The 24,756-nt window shown below is 35.8% G+C and overlaps 1 protein-coding gene across 1 annotated transcript in view; it reads left to right on the forward strand.

Annotated features, from left to right (window-relative positions):
- The window catches only part of WDR17 (WD repeat domain 17), a 49,202-nt gene that overhangs the window by 19,317 nt on the left and 5,129 nt on the right, over nt 1-24,756 (forward strand). The window contains exons 10-29 of the mRNA XM_056491000.1: nt 4,234-4,316; nt 5,155-5,241; nt 5,956-6,120; nt 6,996-7,198; nt 7,334-7,483; nt 7,591-7,721; nt 9,609-9,734; nt 11,916-12,071; nt 12,347-12,411; nt 12,784-12,916; nt 14,128-14,219; nt 15,369-15,468; nt 16,598-16,737; nt 19,108-19,128; nt 20,098-20,209; nt 20,918-21,059; nt 21,145-21,247; nt 22,109-22,210; nt 23,240-23,335; nt 23,503-23,686. Coding sequence (XP_056346975.1) covers nt 4,234-4,316; nt 5,155-5,241; nt 5,956-6,120; nt 6,996-7,198; nt 7,334-7,483; nt 7,591-7,721; nt 9,609-9,734; nt 11,916-12,071; nt 12,347-12,411; nt 12,784-12,916; nt 14,128-14,219; nt 15,369-15,468; nt 16,598-16,737; nt 19,108-19,128; nt 20,098-20,209; nt 20,918-21,059; nt 21,145-21,247; nt 22,109-22,210; nt 23,240-23,335; nt 23,503-23,686 — 2,391 coding nt within the window. The remainder of the gene's footprint in view (nt 1-4,233; nt 4,317-5,154; nt 5,242-5,955; nt 6,121-6,995; nt 7,199-7,333; nt 7,484-7,590; nt 7,722-9,608; nt 9,735-11,915; nt 12,072-12,346; nt 12,412-12,783; nt 12,917-14,127; nt 14,220-15,368; nt 15,469-16,597; nt 16,738-19,107; nt 19,129-20,097; nt 20,210-20,917; nt 21,060-21,144; nt 21,248-22,108; nt 22,211-23,239; nt 23,336-23,502; nt 23,687-24,756) is intronic.

A 24,756-nucleotide genomic window follows, 5' to 3' on the forward strand; every position in this document is an offset into this window, starting at 1 on the left:
GTTTACCTGTGTGGCAGAACTATTTTTGCTTCCTCAGACTACATTTGTGATATGAGAGTGGTGAAGCACCAGATGGACTCCATTATCTTAAAACTGCTTCTGTAGGGATACATGGCAAAAGCATAGCTGATTCCTTAACTGTGTAATCATATACGGACATACAGACTCAGCATCAAAATGAAAATTGTGTTCTGTATTTTCAAACAAAAGGGCCAGAAAAAACTTTCAGTACTTGCAGTCTAGATGAATAAAGCTCCATTCTGCAGCATACTAAACAGTATGACTCATTTAGTGGCTTGCCTTGTATTATCTGAAATTTATCCAGGCATTTTTAAATCCTGAAATAGTAGTATAGTTTTTACTGGGAGAAGGAGTTGTGTAATACTATGCTGTAGTATTTTATGTTGTTTTGTGTTTTACTATTATATAGCTGTGATTTTCAGACATAATTATTTAAGTAGAGGATCTGCATCAATGTACAAGGGATGCTCTTTAAGAAGAGAGGTGGGGGAGTGAGGAGAGGCACGAGCACAAAACAAATATACCTACTTTCAGGAGTTCTGGCAGTCTAATATTGATATTTGCATTTGTGCTAGCAAACATCTTTTCTGTAATACTGGTCCTGATACTTTTCCCAATCAAGTTTTTTCATACCACAATTTTTCATGCCCACTAACTTCATTATTCCAACAAGTAACTGCCCTTTAGTCAGAATCACTGAATGATTAAGGTTGGAAGGGATCACAGTGGGTCATCTGGTCTAACCTCCCAACTCAAGCAGGGTCATCCTAGAACATTTTGCACAGGACTGCATCCAGATGGTTCTGGAATATCTTCAGAGAGGGAGGCTCCCAAAGCTCTCAGGACAATCTGTTCCAGTGCTCGGTCATTTACACAATAGGGAAGTTCTTCCTTATGTTCAGGTGGAGCATCCTGTTCATCAGTTTCTGCTCACTGCCTCTTGTCCTATTGCTCAGCACCACTGAGCAGAGCCTGGCTCCATCCTCTTGGCAACCTCCCTTCAGATACTGACAGACATTGATGGTCACCTCTCAGTTGTCCCTTCTCAAGACTGAATAGGCCCAGATCTCTCAACCTTTTCTTGTAAGAGAAATAATTTTTGTCGCTTCCTATTGGACCCTCCTCACAAGTTCCATGTCTTTCTTGTTCTGAGGAAGACAGAACTGGGCACAGCACTCCAGCTGTGTCCTCACCAGGGCAGAGTAGAAGGGCAGGATCACATTCGTTGATCTGCTAGAATGTTCTTCCTAAAGCACCCCAGGTCACCCTTGGCCTCTTGGCCACAAGGTCACACTGCTGGCTCATGGACAGCTTGGTGTCCACCAGGATCCCCATGTCCTGTTCCACAAGCTGCTTTCCAGCAGATCAGCCCCAGCCTGTCAGGTGCCTCCCCAGCTGCAGGACCCTGCAGTTGCTTTTGCTGAATTTCAGCTGGTTCCTCTCTGCCCACCTCTCCAACCTCTTGAGGTCCCTCTGAAGGGCTGCACAGCCCTCTGGGGCATTGGCCACTCCTCCCAGCTTTGTGTCATCAGTCAGCTTGCTGAGGAGGCATCTGCCCCTTCATCAAGTCATTGATGGAGAAGCTAAACAATTCTGGGCCCAGTATTGAATCTTGGGGGACACCTCTAGTGATAGTCCTCCAGCTAGACCCTGTGCCACTGATTACAGCCCTCTGGGATCTGCTGTTCAGCCAGTTCTCAATCCACCGCACTGTCCATTCATCCAATCCACACTTCCTGAATTTGACTATGATAGAGACAGTGAGAGACAGTGTAGAAATTCTTGCTGAAGTCCAAGTGGGCAATACCCACTGCTTCCCCTCATCCATCCAGGTAGTTGTGTTATCACAGAAGGCAATCAGGTTGGTCAAATGTGACTCACCTTTAGTGAATCCATGCTGACTACTCGTGATCACCTTCTTGTCATCTATGTGGATAGAGCTGGCCTCCAGAATGAAGCACTCCATTGCCTTTACAGCAATTGAGGTGAAGCTAATTGACTGGTAGTTCCCTGAGTCCTTCTCTTTCTTTTTGAAGACTAGAGTGACATTTGCTTTCTTACAGTCCTCACCTCAGACATCTCTTCTGATTGCCATGACCTTTCAAAGATGACATGAGCAGCTTCACTGGGGTGATAACTAGAACTCTTTCAGCATTTGTGGATGCATCCTTTCAGGACCCATGGACCTGTGTTTGCCTGTGTATTCTCAAACCCAGTCCTTCTTTATCAAGGGAAAGTTTTCCTTCCAACATTCTTCTATGCTGGTCCCTTGAGTCAGAGATTCCCAAGAGCTGGTTTTGTCAGTGAAGACAGTTGTAAAGAAGGTGTTCGGTAACTCTGCCTTCTCTGCATCCTCTGTTACCAGGGTCCCCCTTCCATTTAGTAATGGGCCTAAATCATCCTTGGTTTTCCTTTTGTTACTAATGGAGTTGAAGAAACACTACTTGTCCTTGACATTCTTGGCCAGATTTAATTCCAGATGAGCCTTTGTCTTCCTTATCTCATTTCTACTAACCTCTCTATAATAATTCCAAGTGGACTGATCTTGCTTCTATCTCCTGTGCATTTCATATCTGCACTTAAGTAATGAAGATCTCTTGCTCCCTTTTCCCAATTTCTTGCTCATCAGAGTGCATTGTTCTTGAGCCTGGAGGAAGTGATCCTTGAATATCAACTGGTTCCCTTGGACCCTTTTTCCCTGCAAGGCATGTTCCCATGGAACTGTTCAAAGAAAGTCCCTGAAGAGACTAAAGGTAGCTCTGCTGAAGTCCATGGTTGCATCTTAAATGCTGCCCTGCTTCCACCTTGCCTGATACTGAACTCCACAGTCTCAATGGTCACTACAGCCAAGGTTGTCCCCAGCCTTCACATCTCCCACAAGGCTTTCCCTGTTTGTTAGTGTGAGGTTCAAGTAGCACAATGTTCCTTGTGGGATCCTCCACTACCTGTGACAGGAAGTTGTCATTAACACTTTCCAGGAACCTCTTGGACTGTTTGTGCTTCACTGTGTTGCTTCTGCAGCAGATGTCAGGGTAGTTAAAGTGCACCACACGAATCAGTGCCTGTGACTCTGGGGCTGCTTCTAGCTGGCTATAGAAGGCTTCATCCACTTCTTTTTACCTATGAGGCAGCCTATAGCAAACACCTACAACAGTGTGTTTTATCCAAACCATAAGGTCTCCACTTGCCCATCATCTACCCCATGAGAGAGCCTGATACATCCTAAGTGTTGCCTCACACAGGGGGAAATTCCACCAATGTGACTTCCTGTCCTGTCTTTGCTAAACAGTGTGTAGCCTTTCATGGCAACATTCCAGTTGTGTCAGCTATCCCACTGAATCTCTGTAATCACTGTGCAGTCAAAGGCCTGTGACTACACACAGATCTCTGGGTACAGGCAGCTTATAGAAGTATTTGATGGTGTTCATATCCCAGTGGAGGTGCAAAGGGATGCCTCATAGTCCTGTCTAGTGATTACGTCTTTGGCTGCTTGTGCTTGCTTCAGGTACTGCCTCTTAAACCTCCTTATGGTACTAGAGTGGTTTCTATTGTTCTCTTTTTCCCTGCACATTCTTTCTGGCAAGCCTGGCCCTGACCTCTTTCCAAACTAGTTTAAAGCTTTTGCAATGAGCCCTATGATCTCCTGAACTAAGATCCTTTTTCCCCTTTGAGACAGCTGGACCCTGTTTGTTGCTGATAGGGTTGGTGTTATATAAACTGACCCATGATCAAAACCCCCAAAATTGTGCTGGTAAGACCAGTATCAAATCCAGTTGTTCATCTGCATGACCCTCCTGTTTCTTGCCACATCATTCCCTGCAACTGGCAGGACAGAAGAGAACACAACTTGTGCTTCACATCCCTTGAGCACTCATCCTAAGATCCAAAGGTCCCTCTTGATTGTCCACAGTGTTCTTTATGTAAGCTATGGGTTTATATAGTAATGGATTGCTCATTCTTCAGCTTGATCAGGTTTTGTCTCTTGGATCCTAGAGGCTATAGTTTTACTACCCATCTCCATAGTCCCCATGTTTTGGACTTGGATGGTCAGCTCATATTGGGCACTCATTATAAAGTGGTTTGTACAGTATACTGTACTGGGAGAAAAGGGCTGAAGCCCATAGGAGAACAGAGTAAAAAAAGATGAGTCAATAGATGAGAGAAAAAGGGGTGAATTATTTCTTATTGATAGGTATTTTGCATTTTTTGAAGCATGGAAAGAATGGAATCTTCTGCATTGCCTGGAGTCATAAAGATTCCAAAAGAATAGCAACCTGCAGCAGTGATGGATTTTGGTGAGTGTTATTGGAAGAAAAAAAATTGCTAAATGCACTTCTCAAGTCCATAAATTTTGACAGTGCTCCCAGTAATTAATTTAAAATTTTTTCTTAGTGGACAAAACTTAAATTATATTAGTCTTCTGTGCTTGTTAGGGTATTTTTTTCATGATTTTAAGAAAAAAATAAAGGAAATATTTTCAAAAGGAATAGTGTCTAAACACACTGATAGTGAAACTAAATACTGATTTTATTTGGACAAGAACATACTTCTAGGTTTCTTATCTGTAGAGGACATTTTCAAAAGCCATCCAACTTCACTTGTCTAAATTTTAATTTTTTTAGTTTGTTATTTCAAGGATTAAAAAGTACTATTTTAGAATAAAATAATTACAAATGCACTATCACAGGAGTATAAGACCTCATTTCTAAAAACACATGAACGTCCACTGAAACCAATTTTGCATATATTGTGTTTCAGCACATTTTAAAAATCCTTCTTCTTTTGTTTCCTCTGCTACCTGCATCATTCCAGCTCAAATATAATGGGCAGAAATTTTAGAAAACAATCAACTTTCTTTTTAATTCATAAAGATCTATTTCTACCTTAAAGCCATGACTACAACTTTGATTCTGGGCTATGAGGATCCTTTCAAGAAAGATGTAGCACAGTGAACATCTTTAAAGCCCCTCTGAAGAAACATAGATACTGAAATCAAGTTAGATGTGGCTGTTTCTCCTATTCTTTGTGTATATGTTTTTGCTTTCTGGCTTATTTGCACAGAATAAAGGTTAATTTTGGATAGCCTACCAGAATGTATTTTTCCTTATAATATCACATTGTAATTGGTTTCAGTATTATTCGAACCATTGATGGCAATATTCTTCACAAGTACAAGCATCCAGCTGCAGTCTTTGGCTGTGATTGGAGTCAAAACAACAAGTAAGTAAAAATTAACCCAAAAAATTGTCAATATTTACTATTTAAATTGATTACCAGTAAAGTAACACAAAGTTATCTAGAATATGATATTCACTGTGATAGTAAAACACCAAAATTATCTGTTCCAAAGAAGGATAGACCTATAGCAGCTCTCTCTTCCCAGTAGTACGTTTAATTGATCATCATGAACTTTCTTAATTTTCAAAGGAGGATTGTTTCATATTGATGAGAGAAAAAAAAATTATATAGCTGAATATATGATGGAGGGCAAAAAAGCAGACATTCAATACCAGGAAAAAGGAGTTTAGATTGGTGTCCTTGTAATGACTGCAAAGGTGAAGATGTAGCAGACAACTAAATACATTGTGATTATATGTAAAGTTTGCAGAGAATTCCTGATAATGACACAAGAACTTCTAGTAAAAAGAAAAAAAAAAAAAATATATATCTATAGTAATTAAATTTAATAATAGTTTTTTGTTGCATAATCAGACTAGCACAAATATATTCCCCATTGCAACCAATGGATCTTTATCAGGTTTTGTCTCATTTAGTTTTTTCAATTGGATTATCAATAGCTACATCTTGAAGAGATGAAGGAGAAGAAAAATGTTTAAAAAAAAATAGTCACATATTGCACATAATATTTTTTTTAAATTTGAAAAAACATTCATCATCTCTCTGATCAGGGATTTTGCTGTTTTTCTTTTGCAGAGATATGATAGCTACTGGTTGTGAGGATAAAAACGTTCGTGTTTACTACTTGGCAACCAGCTCTGATCAACCACTGAAAGTTTTCAGTGGGCATACTGCAAAGGTATTTCATGTACGGTGGTCTCCTCTCAGAGAAGGAATCCTCTGTAGTGGCTCTGATGATGGGTGAGTATTTCTGAACTATTAGAAAGCATAAACCTCAAGCAGGACTATAGAAGAAACTTGCATCTTTATTTGTAATGCTGTTGTCGACACTTAATAATCTAAATCTTTGCATGGTTCGGATCCAGGTTTCAGTTTTGCTCTTAGCTTTATATATTATTTGGGCAGCAGGATCATTATCTAAAATTGTCACAACTGCTGTACTAGTGCAAGATTCCAAATGCTTTCCCAACAATAGGGTCAGTGCCTGATACTGTTACTGCAAGGAATAGCGCATGGAGGATACCACATCTTTACATTACATCTGAAGAAATAGGTGCAAAACCTGCTCTTGTTTGATATTTTTCAAAAGTATGTGTAAGTAGAATCTGTAGAGAATTTTAATGAGTACTGGATACTTCTGTCTTTTTGTTTGATGCCATTGCTTTTGAGGGAGAATATATCAGTCCATGGTAAGCAGGAGGAAGCATTTTTCTATGATTCTAAGCCCCTGCCCTGCAGATCTTCCCTACAAGATATTTTTGTAAAGGATATTTTGTAAAGTTTGGAGTATTGACTTCTGTTGGCTTCGCATTATCATTCATTAAAGGTTTATGCTTGAAGCAAAATCTATTAGTCCATAGTGTATTATTCATGACAGGAGACAACTTGATAGCAAAGTTCTTGACAATAAAATACATTGAACAGGACTGGTCCTAGAATTGCTGGTGACCAGTAGCTAGCCAGATTTAGCCCCTTTCACTACAGCTCTTTGAGCCCTGTTGTGATGCAAATAAATATTCTGATAAATGTGAAGCTCAAAATATTGCTGAAGTAGAGAGATAATTATATTTCAGTAGGTGATCTGATGTAGATTGTTCTCTTTTATCCTGTTTCAGTACTGTTCGGATATGGGATTATACACAAGATGCTTGTATAAATGTTCTTAGTGGACATACAGCTCCAGTACGGGGACTGATGTGGAATCCTGAAATTCCTTACCTTCTAATATCTGGCAGTTGGGACTATACAATTCGAGTCTGGGACACAAGAGATGGAACATGTTTGGACACAGTTTATGATCATGGTGCAGATGTATATGGTAATATCTTTTAAATTTTGTTTTATTGCTGTATTGAAAGGCATTCTGATATGTTTTGGAATTTGTGAAGTAATTTAATCAGAGAGGTTATTATATAAACTTATTCTACTACATTTTTAATATCTCCTCTCCTAGGATTAACGTGTCATCCTAGTCGTCCATTTACTATGGCATCCTGCTCTCGTGATTCCACTGTGAGACTCTGGTCACTGACACCTCTTATAAACCCTCTACAAATAAATATCATAACAGACAGATGTTGGGACGATATTGTTGGCAATACAGGTAAAAAAATTGTATAAACCATTGTTTCCATTTTCTTTATGTTAATATTGCTATTCCTTTGGTTGTTTTTTATTTTAATTTTATCTATAAATCTTTGTGTGTGTTAGATCGCGCTGTGGAGTCTGGAGCTTCTCCTTTGCTGTGTGGTAAAGTATCCAGGGAAATTAAACAAGAATTGGAAAAATTGTCAGGAAATCCTCAAGGAAAAAAACTAAGGTGGTTTTCAGAATTTTTTTCAGTAAGTATTCTGCAAACTTAGGGATGTTGTCAATATGCATGACTTTCTTTTCTGAAGTCAACATCCAAAATGGAGATTTCTTTTTTCTCTACCATTTTTTTCCTCTCTTTCTTGAAGAGAGCTTAGAAAATAGGCAGGAATCAGTTCATTTCTTAACGGATTAGCAAATAAAAATATCCATGATTGAATTGTTTGTCAGTTGTGAAAAATAAATTTCCCTAATTTAGCTTTGTGAAAAACAAACTAGCTTTTTGCAAAGTTAAATTAGTGAAATAATATGATTTTCTCTAAGAAAGGTTAATTTGACAGCAATTTGCTCTTGAAGAAAATTAAATTATGTGTTTAATCAAACTGCATTAGAGTTTTAAAATTTTTAATTCATCATTTAATTAATCAAAAGAACACCCTCATTACTGATAAGATTTGAACTGTCCAAGTGTCTGTGCCCAAACTGCTCTTTATATTTTAGGCTCTGTAGATCCAGATGACCCATGCCTCAGTATCCATCTATTGCCTTTTCTCCATTGCACAGTAATATTTTCTATAAACTGCTGCCCTCTCAGTGCAAATAATTTAAAATATGGGTTCCTGTGAGTTCTTACCTGAATAGGAACTGCACTTGAGATAGAACAAGGACAAAAGGACTTGAAACTACAGGTTCTGCTAATATTGGAGCTTGTGTCCAACACTGTTGTAATTTAAGTCAAAACACTGATCTAAAAAGACCTAGTTCATCCAAAATATTTGGTTTGAGTTCTAAGCTGAGGCTGTATAATTTATAAATTATGAAACAATCTTTCTCAATTTTAAACTTGGACATTTTCTCTTTGTTGAAAATATATTCATGGAATTCCTTGTTTTACCAAAGATATACATTTTGATTTCCCATGTTGATTTGAGAGTAAAATTGTTTTACAAATACTAGAATCTTACAAGAAGCAAAGGTTTTTTTGATCAGGTATGCTCAGTGCTGTTTGAGTCCAGAAAATGAGGTATTGTGGTAAGCTACAAGGAGTCTAATAAGAGTTTTAGTGAATAAAAAAAAGAGAGAGTAGGGGAGATCGTTGTTTGGGTTTTTTTCCTTTTTTTTTTGGTTGGCTTTTTTGTTTGTTTGTTTGGGTTTTTTTTTGAGCTTTTTTTGAGTGGAGGGAGAAGTTTCCTGATTAGAATTTTATGCTTTTTACCAGCTGAGAAATAATTGGACTTCTAAACTTGTGATCTTGTTATTCTTAGTAAAGCTTCTTTAGGTCTAAGGTTTAATGATTTTCTTAAGCTTTTGGATACTCACTCACTTCTAGACTTCATTAAATGTTAAACTGTTGTCCTGTTTCTACAGAAAGATTGATTCAAAGAGTAGACCAATAGAAATGCTTAATTTTTTTTATTTTTAAAAAATAATATTTTGTGTATATACCATTATACTATATGTGTCTATTTTAAGATTTATTATTAAGATAGTAAAACAGGTTGTGGCAGTCAAGCCTTGAAGCTGGCCCATGCCTTTGCTTTACAGAAAGAGGTAAACAATTCCTGGGGCAGCTCCTGCATGCCATCAACTGACTGTTGGTTTGTACCAGCAACAGACACAAGATAGCTTCTATTTCTTCAAGAACAAAAGGCAAAACTGTAATGGCAAGCCCTCAGCTTTGTTCACATATAACCAAATAAAGTCATGGATCTCACTGTATCTTTGCAACCTTCAGAAGACTGAAGGACTTGTAGTATCTTGAACTAATTTGTGTTTTCATAATGAAGGTTCTAATATTGAAATTATCTGAAGTTATATTTCTTGGAGTTGACTGACAAATGTTTTCCAATGTCTTTATAAGTTCAAATTTCTCTCTTGAACATAATTGTAATAAAACTCATCTTCCCTAACAATTTTAGCCTCCAGGAGGCAGCAAAAATTTATGGGACTTGGTTGCTGTAATAAAAGGACAGGATGACAGTTTGCTTCCACAAAACTACTGCAAAGGAATTATGCATATGAAACACCTCATTAGATTTAGACTGGTAAGTGAAGCACAAAAAATATGTGAAAATGGTTGTTAGTCCATGTTGTATTTCACTATTTAAAAATAACTAAAGTTCAATGTTTTACAAAAGGCCACAACTTCATGTCCAAAGATATTTGTGCCATACCCCTTCTTCCCTGCAATCCTAGTCTGTTACAATAATATCTAGCTTAGTTTGTGTTACTTTGCACCTAGTCAGTGTTAAAATACTGTTACAGTTATTAATTAGAAAAACATTTTTCAAAAAAATTAAAAGAAATTGCAAATCAATCATCATTACAGTTTCAGTTATGAAGCGAGTTTGTCTTACCTATTATATACACCATACTTTTATGTTCAGTAAAGTCAAATTATTTCCTTGTGTAAACATGAAGTGTGCAACTACATTCAGATGTACATTCAGGGGAATTCATGCCTGGAAATGAGGGAGAGTCAGCAGAAATATGTTCTGTAGCTCTTGGAAGAAGGAATGGCAAGAACCTGTCATTAATACAGATATGCAGCTTAAGAGTGACTTGGATGAGAATAGGAAATTCAAGTGCTAGGCCATACATTTATTAGTAGCTGCATATATGAATATGAAACCAGATACACAGTTTCTGTAGAATATGCAGATTCATGATTCTGTTAGGAAGTTCTTAGGAGTACTAAAGAATTCCATACTCTAATGACTGGATTATAAATAGAGGAAAGATGATCTACTGGTATGGATCAGGGAATGCACTTGCCAGCCCCAGGACTAATACTTGCCAGGTATCACCTGTTGTTTGCTGTTACATGCTGTCTCTTTTGAAATCACAGGCTCTTTAAGAGTGTCCTATGTTCCTTATGACTCTCCAGTGATTAAAGGTTATTAGTGTTGTTCAGTGTAATAATACCAGCTGTTCTGCTAATCCTATGAAGCTCTGTTTGTGTGTCCATGTGTCCAAAAAAAGAGTTTTCTCAGCCAGTTAGCCTGGGAAGACATTAAATCTTGTGCAGTGCCAGCAGTCTGTTTATCCCTGCAACATGATTTCATGCATTTATAACTCTGGTGGCCTAGAGTAACTACAGTGATTGCTGGTCATTCTGTGGCCCTGGATTAAGTGTTCACATTAATTTAAAAGCATTTTTTCCCCTTCATGCTGACTCAGAATCTTGTTAGAGAGCTTTAGGAGAAAGTATTGGATAGGGTAAAGCTGACTGATTGTTAAGGACTGTTAATACTCTCTTTTCCTTAGGAAACTAAATAATGGCACTGCAGCACCTACACACTTCAGGATGAAATAAGGATGTAGAGCAACTCTGTTTTTTTCTGTCATTAGGAAACAGAGAGGATGCAGTGGAGACTAGCATGGAAATAATAAAAAATGTAGAGGTGCTGAGGGAAAAAAAAAAGTATGCTTTTTGAAAAAAACAGATCCTTGGGATCAGCCATTGGTCTATGTGGCAGTTTACTTTGGTGAAGAATATTCAAAATTTGTACTCCAACTTCCATTATGGTATTGCAAAGTCATGAATAGCCAAATGCCATCAGTGTGCGTTGATAATAGAATTCAACTGAGAATTCTTGAAATGGAATCTCCCTTCGCTTCTTTTTATTTTTTTCATGTATATAATTCTGTTGCAGCTTGTTTCTTAGACTCTGCCAGATGAAGAAATTTAGCCTTATCTTGCCAACTAATATAAAAATTGCAGTAGTTGGGAATATAAATAATTTCATGGCAGTAAGGTTAATAGGGCATGACAGGTCAGACCACCGAGCCTGTTGTCTACAAGTTAAGCCTGCTGTCTTGGTTATTTCTTTATGTGGACATCATTATAATGGTAATATGTACCATTTTCAGCTCTGTATGCTTTGCGTTCACAAATTTTTTTTAAGTTTCAAAATATCAAGATTTTTATGAGGGACATCCCATCTATAAATGTGAATTAAAAAATTTAAGTTATTATAGGAAGATAATCAAGGAAAATGTGTATGTACAACAAACACATTTAGTAACACTTTAACAACATAAACATAGTTCACTGAAGTCCCATTGAAATCTCTTCCAATTAGCTTTTTCTCTAAAGAATTTTTTTCTTAAATTATATCCTTTATATTCCACTGTAATATTTGGCAGTAGTCCATTCTTAAGAAAACTTGTTTTCATCACAGAAAACTTCTTAATTTTTTTTTTTTTTTTTTTCTCTCCCTCAGTCCAAGGCACAAGAACTGACAACAGTAAAGATGTCTAAGTTTGGAGGTGGTATTGGTGCACCAAGCAAAGAGGAAAGACTCAAAGAAGCTGCAGAAATACATTTAAGATTAGGACAAATTCAGCGATATTGTGAGCTAATGGTAGAACTTGGAGAGGTAAAATATAAGAACTAAGAACGATTGAAGAATAAAAAAAATTAAGATTTCTGAAACAAGCTACCCGAGCAAAGATGGGGAGGCAATGAATGGGTCACAAGTCCCCAAAAGAGCAATCTTGTTCCACTTAATTTTAACAAGTCCAAAGCATAACTCATTCTTTATGTAACTCTTGACAAACTTATTTTTAATGGAAGGAAAATTACAGTAGTTTAAAATATGACTGTTTCTCAAATGGAAATTATCAAGTTAAATGTATTGCTGCTTTCTTCTAGTGGGACAAAGCTCTCTCAGTTGCACCTGGTGTATCAATGAAATATTGGAGGAAGTTAATGCAAAGGTAAGTTAATTAAAATGGCAAATTGTAGCTTCAGTCCATAAAAGGACACAGACAAGTAGGAAGGATGGATACAATTACCAGATATACTTGTCTGTTTTTATAGCATTCTAGTGATGTTGCTTTTCGTTCAGTAAACTTTGGGATTGAACTGCAGAGGATTTCAGCTACAACTCTATGTACAAGAATCAAAGAACATAAATTACAACTTTATAAACTCTTTAGTGCACTGTTCACAGTTTGTAAGTCTGGAAAAGCAGATGAGTTTCAGTGAACTTTATTCGGCTTCACCTAATACCTACACCATATAGATAAGTTTGGTGATTGTTCACATACATAGATCTTTCATGTTTTTTTATTCATTTTTTTAATTAGGAGAGCTGATCAGTTAATTCAGGAAGAAAATGATGATGTCATCCCATACTGTATAGCTATTGGAGATGTGAAGAAACTGGTTTCTTTCTTTACTTCAAGAGGTCAGCTTAAAGAGGCTCTACTTGTTGCACAGGTATTACTACATATATATCAGTGTGGGAGATATTTATCTTTTAGCTTGTAATTCAGCATATGACATGCATATTTAAAAGGCAAAATGCTGAATAATGATGGCTTAGTCTTTATTTGTATGTGGTATTGAACAGTTTGTATACAGAAATCATAAGAAGGAAGTATCTCGCGTTTACAGAATTAAAGACTGATTTTTCTAAACTGCAGCCAAATGACCATAATGAAAACACTGATGTGCTCAATTTCAATTGAAATGGAATCTGATTTTCAACAGCCAGTATTGCCCTTAACATCAGCTTCATGTAGGATTTGATTTCTCTTGAATTTCTACTGAAAAATCATCAGTATGTTTTAGCTAAACAGCTGAATAATGTACAGAATGTAACTTTGACACATGCTTAGATTTAAAAAGCTGTAATGTTTGAACTTTAGAGTAAGTTAAAGCTTCGGAAAGATTCTTTTTCATGTAAGAGAGGTATTGCAGAGATATTACAATTCATAGAATAGTCTTAGTCTCAAAGGTTTAATAGGATAATAATCAGCAACAAAATGCCAGGATTTACCTTCCCTTGTAACTGAGCCCTGAGGTTTAATGGTGTTATCCCAGCTACATCTTAAAGCATGTTAAGGAATTTCAAAAAATCACAGAATCAATTAGGTTAAAAAAGACCTGTGAGATCACTGAGTCCAAACCAACTACCAGCTACCACTTTGTCGACTGATTTCATTTTAGCTCGCATTGATCAATTTGTATTTAATGTTAGAAATTAATTTTTGCCAGATACAAAGAAAAGTTGTGGGAAAAGTTCACCTTGAGCTACTATATGCCAAATCTTTCCAGATTTGCATGTATACCTACTGAGAAGTATCTATGGAATTCATCCTTCCCTCAGAGCTGCTTGCTCCTTGGGATGTTAAAATCAAGATTGTAGCCTTCACTGTCCATTATATCCAAGTGCTGAAAAGTCCTGCACAAATGCATAGAAAGTAATGTGTCTTGCTTCAGTAGAATTCTTGTATAGCTAGATAAAACTAGGCTAAGATTTAGCTATGAATAAGTTCATTAGTTTAAACATTAAAATATTTTCTTTGTTATAACAGGGCTTTAGAATTTTTTTATAGATCTTAGATTATTTTTATTGGTATTGAAAATTCCATTTCATCTTCAGCTTGAATTCTGCATTAATTAATCTGTATTGTATTCACTTCCAGGCAGCTTGTGAAGGAAATATACAGATGTTACCACTCTCCACAACAAGTGGAACTTCAAATTCTGCTGGAAACAATACAGATGATTATAATGAGTAAGTTGTTCTAGTTTATAGCTATAAACCTCATTTTACTGCAGAGTGTAAAGTCATTAAGGGAGATAAAGCACAGTGGTTTAATTTGGCATCAGCAATGTAGAGTTCAACAAAATTTTACATCTTTTAGTACTTAGTAGTACTAACTACTAGCAGTTACTAACTACCTGATGCTACACTAATTTCCCTATTGTGCCTCCTGGCACAACATGGATTTTTCATATGTATGTATTATAATTATAAATGTCATTTTCACTTGCTTGATTTTAAGATACATTCGTGTGCATTAAAATATATAACATATTAACTGAGAACTTTAGGTGAGTAAAATTTAGCATTAACAAGTATCTGTGATCCCCTGTTATTACTCATAATCTCCTCCTGAAGCTTCGCTGTTTGTCATCAATGAAGGTTCTGATAATGTGAAATAAAAATCAAACTGAGAGAGTAGGTTTAGATTAGATATTAGGAAAAAATTCTTTACTGTGAGAGTGGTGAGACACTGTCATAGCTGAGGATGCTCCAACCCTGGAAGTGCTCAAGGCCAGGTTGGATGGGGCTCTGAGTAACCCAGTCCAGGAAAAGTCCCCCCCTCCATGGCAGGGGGCTTGGAGCAGAATGATCTTTAAGGTCTCTTCTAAAACAAGCCATTTTATGATTCTATGATTCTTGTTGTCCATGCCCATTAAAAAACCCCAAATATGCACCTCTCCTTGTCTGGAACAGTGCTCAAAAAACTGAATTACATTATCAAGTTATAGGTGTAGTAACAAAACCAGTTTGGAGGCTGTGTGGTTGCTTCATTTACATGAGCAGTTTTTGAGCAATTAGAGAAATACTGGTGCAGAGTTTACAGGTAGAGATTGGATATCCAAAAATTTGATTTTTCTTCTGTCAATCTGAAGAGACATTTCCTTCTGGTGTAAACTTTTTGAGACTGACCCACCTCAGTAGGCACCAACATAAGTAGTGGATGAAGCTCAAACAGATTGCATGTTTCAAGCTAGTAGTGTCATTATCTGTGAGACAAATATAGCAAATTTTACAGAAGCATTTTACATAATTTAAGTGGTGCATTTTACATAAATTAGGACCTAAGGCGCTCCAACCTAAAAGTGACCTTGCAGAATTCATTTTTTGTTCTTGCAGTCTCCTGCAGAAGGTCAGTAAAGAACTGGCAGATTGGTATTTCCAGGATGGCTGTGCAGTGCTTGCAGCATGTTGTCACCTGGCTGTTGAAAATATAGAGGTAATTTTTTTTCTTTAATAATGAAAAATCCAATATTGACTTTCTTTTTACACCTCCACACATTTTAAAATTTATGTATCACATTCTAAAATGGTATTTGGCATTTGATTTTTTTATATTTATGCAGTTAGATAGTTATAGTATTAAAGTTAGTAGCAAAATTCCCTTGATTCTATTAAATTCAAGGTTTCTCTTATGCACAGAAGGTAGCATGTTGATGTTGAATTTTATTTACAATACCTTGTTATATTAGACAATATAAGATACTTAAGTACCTTAGATAGATATAGCATCTAAGTGTTACTGTTCATGGTGACTCAAAATACTGGAAGTTATTGTGCTACAGAATCATTCACCCTGAAGAATTTACAGTCTAAGTGAAGAAGTAAATAGGAACCCCACCCTCAGTACAAAAATAGAACTGACATGCAGGAAATATTTTATTATGTTTTTAATTTGCTTGTAGTTTCAGAAATTGTTTATTTTCCTCATTTTATCTGCATTTTATTGTTGCCGACTTAACACGTTTTTCTTCTTCTATCCCCCACAAATAAATATAATTTCATCACAATAAGCTATTCTGAGAGAAATTGAGAATAAGTTAATATTTCTATATTAATATAATAAATTCATATAATATTAATATATTTCTATATTTCTAAATCAGCATATTTCCGATTGTTGTGTAGTCTCGTAGGGTTTGACATTCTGCTATGCCTATCGGTAACTATGATTGCTCAGAGTAACAGGACAATCCTTCCCATTTTCTTGGGGGTTTGGGTCTCCTTTCCTTGAAAGAGAGGGGAAAATATGCACTCTGAATGCTAGCATCCTTAAGATTTGATGGAATTCCAAGCATGCTTTTTAGGTGTTGTATTTATGTGACCTCTTCAGTTGAATAAAGGAAGATTCTGCTATGGGAAATTTATTTGATTGTTTGAAAACACATTAACACATGGTGCACAATTATTTACTCATTCAAGAGAGACAAAATACATATAATTGGGTTGAATTATTGCACATTTTGTCCTTTGGTAAAATGTCTCATAAATGAATGTCATATACTCAGCATGATGAATACCCAGATCTGCTCATGTCCTTTAATAATATAATTTTTTCATTGAGCAAGCTTGCGATGGCAAACCTGATTCGTGGAAATGAACTGGAGTTGGCAGTCAGTGTGGGTACTGTCTTGGGAGAAAGTGCAGCACAAGCAACACATTATGCCCTAGAATTACTAGCAAGAAAATGTATGGCAGTAATAACATGGTAAGAATTTTTTAATCCAATGATGATTTTTTTTATTTTTCTCCCTGACGAAACAATCAAGGTCTTTCATTGTGAAACTCTGTAGAGATCAAACCACCACGGGAAGGGAGAATAAAAATTGCTACTTTGAATAAGTATTGCTATATTAGACCTTTGAAGTACAGGGCATGCAAATATTCTGCTTTAATCTCAAAATACATTCTGTATGCATTTTAAGTGAGAGAGGAGTCCTTGTCAGAGTATGAAATCCACTGAAAAAAAACCCTAGCTACTTGGGCAATGGGTAGCTTATGAAGTCCTAGTTTATACTGAGTAAAAAGAATGCTTCAAAAAAAGTACGACTGGAATTGAGTTAAAAAGTCAAAAGGAACAGCTCAAGTAGGATGTGAAGTGATTTTTAAGTACTTGATTGAAAAATATAAAACTATGAGTCTGAGAAATTATCTTCTGTTAGTATTAGGAGCACAAGATTCCTGCAAAGATTTAAGGATGAAAGAGGATTACTATTTACTTCTGCAGAAGTAACCTCTCTTGCATATAGGGGAAGCCTTCTGTGTTAATTTTTTTCCTCATTGCGGTGGTTTTACTTTGAAGAATACAACTTCTTATTGTTTATCTAACAATGACAAAGCAGAAAACCTTCCTAAGGTATATTTGGCAGCTGTATAACTGGTTTGTAATTAGCATTTCATAGGAAATGTGTACTTTAACAGTTAAGGATCAGGTTTTTTTCTACAGTTAGTATTTGCTAATGTATCTAGAAGTAGCCTGAGAGAAATACAGTGGAACTTCTCTCTACAGAACATTTAGCTTTCATTAGACAATGGTGCATTGTAGAAAAAGATAAAATAAGAAACTGGTGACTTGCTGCTTTCATTTTGCAATGGTTTATTGTGTTGCATTGCACTAGTCTTAATAGGGTTGTTTTGGCAACTCCATCTGCAGCTTTTAAGGTGTCTGAAGTTCCTTCATTGTGAAGGGTAATTTTTATGTAGCCTCTGACAGGAAGCACTGGGTATGGAGTTAAAAAACAGTGTTTATTTTTTCCAGTTCCATAACAAAAGCTTGTTCTGTTCTCAGGGCTGTAACTAGTGCTTATAATGGTATGGCATTTATGTTTATGTCCATAAAGCTTCTGTAAACTTACAGCATGTGTACACTGAAATCTACATGAGTAAACATGATAAAATTTTAAATTTTACTGCATATTGCATATTGTATGTGTACTGCATATTGCCCAAGTATACATCTGGATTTGTCAATGGGTTTCACACACTATACTGAACACTCTGCAATCCTGGATTCTGGTTTTCAGCCATTGCAGCATATTTTTTATATTCTGTAGGAAAAGATCAGAGATTCACGAATCTCTTAGTTTTTTAGTAAAAAGACTTTTCCACTGCATAATTCCCTTGGTTAACTGCACTCACAAGATAGGGAAGCTGAAGTTCAAGGGTCTCTGATATTAGAAGGGTTGCCTTTCTATTTTTACTGGTTGTTATGCTTAAGGATATCCATCAGTTTCAAACATTTCACTGTAGCAAAGTACTCTATTGTAGACTGCAAAAGCAATACCTGAAGGATCCTGATGGGTTAATAAAGAAATCAGTTTCTGGTGGAGCGTTTCTTAGGTTTTGGTTGGTTGTTTTTAAAAATGCTCTAAAATATGAAATCAAGCCAAAAAATAATTTTAAACTAAATATTCATGCACAAACCTAGAGCCTTGAGTAAAAGTGTGTGAGTGTTTAAGGACACATTTTTATTTGTATTTGACACCTAATTACTGTCAAAAGCAACTTTCTACTATTTAAAAAGCTAGTAATATTTTACCTTAGAGACTGAATTCTACATATGCAAACTCAGCCTCCTCAATTTCATCTTTCTACTCAATAGTGTTTTCAGTTTGATTCTTAAAAAGTCCAGATTCTTCAAAATCATTCCAAGTAGCACAATTTGTAGGCCATAATATGAGTTCTGCTTTGAATATTTTTTTTTCAAATGAATGTTGGATTTCAGTTTTTTGACAAGACAATTTCTAATCACTTAAAAATATTTAAATTGCTTATGAAAATTAGCACATATGAGTAAGTGATCTTGAAAGTAACTGTAGAACTTGGGAAATATCCTAGATTCTGAAAGAATACTTCTGTAACTTGGAAAAATGGCTGTTGCACAGTAAGATCACAGATTTCTAAAGACCTTTTAGCATGGGTTTCTTTAGGTATAAAATAGAAAGCTTTTTTGTTGTTGTTGAGTCAATTGCCCCGACCCTTAGATTTGGTGCTGTAGCTTAATTATTTTCTATCAAATATTTTCTCTGTAAAATAATACAAAATTTTGTTCAATACTGTTTCAATGTCTTCCTTTTAGCTTCCCATCACTCGGATACAGGTATTTTGCTTTCTTGGAGAAAGTTTAAGCATATTTTTTCCCTTAATAAAGTCACAAGCTTTTCAAATTTCTCTAAGTGCCCAAATTTTTAATTGTGATTAATACTTGAAAGTGAGATAGAAAGCAGTTGCAAATATTGGATAATAGTTTACTTGAATATTTTTAAGCTCGGGACAACATTCGGAAAATCCAGAGGAAATCAGTAGGATTTTTTGCCTTACACAGGGGCAAGTCAGTTTTGAGGTTCACAGGGGAAATGATGTCTGCATGAATAGAAGTCAAAGGATAACCAGTTATTAAAACTTAAATAGAATAATTTCCAAATAGTTTGCAAATATTATGTTCCCTTCAGCTGTTTGTTGTGTGAAGGATAGAGTAAGAAATGGTAAAAAGTTTAGGAAAATGTAAGAAATGTCAGTTTGCTAAAACAGTTTTCCTTTGAGAAGGATGAAAATAGGTATCACATTCTTTTCCCATATAATCTCTCTATTTCAATGTCACCAATGTCTATTTCAATGAGCACCAAGCCATTCTGGATGGTACCAAGAGATGTCCTACATTGATGTCATGAAGCTTTAGAAGCCTGGAATTTTGAGGATGGTTTCATGACGCAGAACCACATTATCATCTTTTCTTCTCTCAGATTTGAGGGTTCCTACTGTCCTTTCCCATCCCTGCTCACATATTCTTCCATTTCACTTTGAGATGATTCTGATGCTTAAGAATTGCACAGCTGTTTAATTCAACCAACTAAAGCAACAGAAAATTAATTACTTTCCCAATAAGGTGAATAAGTAAGCCTCATTTATTGAACAAAAGTAGTCTTAGAGACTGAGGTTGCTTCTGCACCTCTCTAGAAATAGTATTTTTCAGTAAACTCTTCTTTATAAAAGAAATGTAAAAGATAAAATAGTTTCCTTCTACTACAAACCATTAAGAGTAACTACATGTCATTTTTTGTTTGTGCAGGGATTTAGCAGTTGATCTTCTTATGATGATTCCTGATAATAAACTGCAGTTAGTAAAACTATGTGCTTTTTATCCTGGATGCATAGCAGAAATAAATGACCTACATGAAAAGGTACAATGTAAAAGAACTTACTTGAATCCAATAAGGTTTTGTACTGATTTATTTACTAATTTCAAAAAAATATAAGGCCATATAAAACCATAGGATTAATTTGTCTCTACAGTCATATATGTAGCATATCCTTGTTGCCTCTATTAATATTTGTTGAATTTATTTTCAGTATTGTACAATAAATTTAGTTTTTTATTTCTATCCTTTGTGCACTTTGTGCACCCTGACACACTTTCTGAAGTAGCTTATGATCTTCAGAATTACCTGTCAGTATGATTTATAACCTACTAGATGTGCAGCCTAATCATGTTTTCACAGATCAACTTTCTATAGTCTGAGTGGTTTTATATCTTATGCCTGTAATATCTATAAATGCCCCCTTTCCTCTTCAGCAGCAGGAGGGTCTGCTTTGGTTGCACTCCCCTAGGGTGCAACTCAGACTGCATATTTATTAAACAGTAGTAAAAACTTCATAAAAACACTAGCAATGAAAACTGGTACTGCTTAAATTAAAGTTAAGGAACCTTTTTGAGTGTTGCTCTGGTCTAGATGACTTTCTTAATGTGCATTATATGCAAGTATGCCTTTCAATGACTCCTTCAGAGAGAAATTTTTCTTACTGTTATGTGCAAACATCAGTATTTCTCTGCATCTTAGAGAAGTATTTGAATATTTCAATAATTTTCTCACAAAATGTTTGTTTTCCAGTGTAATCTTCCTGATGTGGAAGAATGTATGCAAGTGGCAGAGACAATTCAGGCAGATGGGGATGTATTTGAAACAATAAAGTACTATCTGTTAAGCACAGAACCTGAAAAGGCTCTCCCTGTTGGCATTCAGTATGTGAAAGGTAGGTACTTGGATAAAAAATTTTTAAGCAAAAGTCATCTGTATAATTTACCTCATTTGATATTTTTCATTTTATTTTTCAACAGAACAACTTTGTGGCTCAGATTGGACTTTAGATTCACTCTTTCCATATCTTGATCTTCTAAGTTACATACGGACTGAACAGTTAATGTTGCCCAAGTGTAGTGTGTGAGTATATTTTCCTGACTTAGAAAAGTGGAACTTTCCTGAAAGAAATCTTTGAGATTGTATATATATATATATATATGTATATATACATATATAGATGCACCCTGTTAGTATAATTTTTTTTGTTTAACAGAATAGGGGCACAAAAAAAAAAATCCAGCAAGCACGCTTGTTTCCAGTCTGGAGAACAGAATATGGACTCTCCCAATTTTTGAAGGTTTAGCAAGAAAAAAAAAGGAAATTTTACTGCTTTTTTCTCTGTATTTACCACAAGTATTTACAATGTGTGAATCAATAGTGGTCTTGTGTAAAGAGCTTCACTTTGATCAGCTCTGGTTTCAGTTTCCTGAAGTGGTATCACAAACATATGGTCTTTTATGTCAAAGTGTAAGGAGTGTTGGGCTGCCAGTCTCAGAATTAACTCTAAAATAGTTGGATAGCTCTGGTTCACCTTTATGATGGATGGTTGAAGCCAGCCCTAGGTGCCTACACAAGTATATGTGTGAAGATTGAAAAGGAGAAGAAAGGTAGGGAAACACGAATATTTGGGGCAGTTTTATTACATTTAGAGTTCTATCATATGAAAAGGTCTGAGTGATGTTGTTTTTGTAACTCTACATGATTGTGCTTAAAAATTGTGTTGTACGTGCCATTTAAAATTTAATAAAGGAGATCAATATGAAGCAGATGGAGTCAGTTATAACAAGCCCATGACACAGAAAGCAAGCATAAGCAAACATAGATTCTGCACAAAAGGTGGATGGATAAATTTGGTTTAAAAATTATAATGTGAATATGAGCTTGTTTAATACTTTTCCAAATGCTTGTTGCTTTTCGTGATTGATATTTGTTCATTTGTAGATTTCGGAATGAGTTGCTGATTTTGTGTGGTTACATTGGTGCTTTACTTGCTATCAGAAGACAGTACAATAGCATTGTACCTGCACTGTATGAGTATACAAGGTAAGACTGTGTTTTCATTAACTCTGAGGGATCTCAGTCCTTATTATTACATATACCATACATTGACCCCGCTTCTTCACATCCCATCCCAAAAAAATTAAAACATGCTCTTCCTCATGTCTGGATCTTGGTTGAGAGGATTAGGAAAAGGGAAAAGGGAAAAGGAGCATTTGTTGTGGGTTTGTTTTTTTATTTTCTGAACCTAAAGAAATAACAAGATGAGATGAAAGCTTTTACAGGAAGGCTGTTCTGATATGGGTATTGATAGACTAGTAACAAGCAGTCTTTGAGACTGATTTTGTGATGCTTTTGGCTATAAAGCTTTCAATTACCTATTATGTAAAGAACCAGAGAACAATACCACTCAAAGTTTCTTCATGGATTGCCCAGTATCTTCAAGACTCACCAATTTTTAGTTCTAGCCCACCTTAAACTGGACACTCACCTACTTAAAGTGGACAATTTACATGCTTAAGCAGGACATTTTTAAGGTATCCCAACACAAACGAAAGATGGCTGAATTAGGTCAGGTAGTAACTGCCCCCTATAGTATATTTTGATACACAAAAAATGCATCCTCTCTAAGGGTTTTGAAACTTTTTTCTGCATTGTTCTTCAAACAAGATTGTCTCAAAGTATGTATTGAACCATGTTTCTCTAACTGCATTTTTACCATACATGCTATATGTAGGCAAAATGGATCCTTAATTTTAGTAAAGTTGACAAAATACATATAGCCTTGAAATATAGAGTGGCCTCAAATTAAAAAAAAAATTACAGCAAATTAAATAAGGTGTAAATAGGGATAATGAAAATAAAATTTAAATCTAAAGCTATATTTTTATAACTTGTGTGAGTACTACTAAAGTTTAATATAGTGTATATTGTGAAGGATCAATTGATTTCCATAGTTATTCCATATCCAATCAGAAATAGTTTTACTTTACTACTGTCTATCATGTTTTGCTTCTAAGAAAATAGTCATTATTAAGATTAATTTGGAGTTTAATTACTTGCATTCCTTTCCAGTCAGCTTTTAAAAAGACGGGAGGTATCTGTACCTTTGAAAATCGAACAGCTTTCTGAGGAATTAGATGCATGGAGAGCTTGCACACAATCAAACAAGTAGGTGGAAAAATATAAAATTACCATGAGAGAGACTAGTAGTATTTAATTGTTTAGTTGTATATCTATCCTCTTTGTAAAGTCTGAATGTCACTGCTTTGCAGGCCTTAACTTCTAACACAAATAAGGAAGCAAAGTTGAAAACCAAATCTCTTTTCCTCTCCTAGGCCTACAGATGAGTTGCCAGGCACCCCACCCTCTGAATTGCAGAGAGCGCTGTATGCAGTACTAGTGTCGCGGATTCAGGAAGAGCCCCTGAAAGGAATGGTTGGGCCAGACTGTGTCACTGGATCAAATCTTCCTAGCCACTCAGATGTTCATACCTCTTGTTTGACAGGGCTAAAGATCCAGGTATAGTTTCAGAGAGCTGAAGTGTTCTTTCTTGCTGATAGCACTGACTACTTGTGAGGTTGCCATAAATCAAAGGTCTCTCCCATCATTTGGTTTGGAAACATGTTTACCCTGTTATCACAGGAGCAGAGTTAAAGGTGACAGGCAGAGACATCTGCTATATAAGAAAGGCTATATAGAGAATTATCCAATCAAATAGTTGTCATTTTCCAAATTCAAAACCTTTTAATTTCTTTTGCCAAATGTTGTGTCTAAAGTGCACGTATCTTATTGGCTACTCCCTCACCACAGCTTGAATAAAAGGCAGGAAATTATTTGTCTTCAACCACATACTAAAATTTTTCTGGTTTTACTTTTTATCACTATGGAAATGCATACTATAAAACTTAGAACTCATTACTAATTAAATCCAGATATTAGAAGACTATTCAAATACATTTATTCATCACTCATATAGAGTCTTACAATTAATACACATTAGTTCTTATAACACCTCTTTAACATATGTTGTTACTTTAACAAAGAGAAAATTGAAAGATCCTGAAAACACTGCTCCGGGCTCCAGACAATGCCTCAGTGAGAATTTACTTTCCTAGGTGATGCTGAGTCTGTTTCCCCTGTCCAATGTAAGATGTCAGTCAGCCCAAAGAGTAAGAGGGTGGTTTAGGGAATAAGTGGGATGGATAGTTTCATGACAAAAGCTGGAGTTTACAAAATTGTAGTGGGATTTTTGAGATAAACAAAATTCTCAACTGCTCACCATTAATCTAAAAAAACTTGCTCTCAACACTTCCAGATTAGATCAGGGATCTCTCTCTATGGCCTGTATTTTCACCATTTGCTAACAGCCATGTAAAGCTGCCACTAAATGCATTATAATGCATTCAACAAGAATAGCAAATATGATGTCACCAGCTTGTCATCTACAGGATCTTTGTTTCTGGATAAGCTTACATTAGGAGTCATGGCTTTAGGCATGCAGATCAGCTCAACAATCAAAATCAGTAACTGATTAACTACCAAAGTAGAGCAGCCTACTTGTATGGGTTTTATGTAGCAAGTTTGGAGAG

The sequence above is a fragment of the Oenanthe melanoleuca genome, chromosome 4, assembly GCF_029582105.1.
Source record: "Oenanthe melanoleuca isolate GR-GAL-2019-014 chromosome 4, OMel1.0, whole genome shotgun sequence".
Classification (NCBI taxonomy): Eukaryota; Metazoa; Chordata; class Aves; order Passeriformes; family Muscicapidae; genus Oenanthe; species Oenanthe melanoleuca.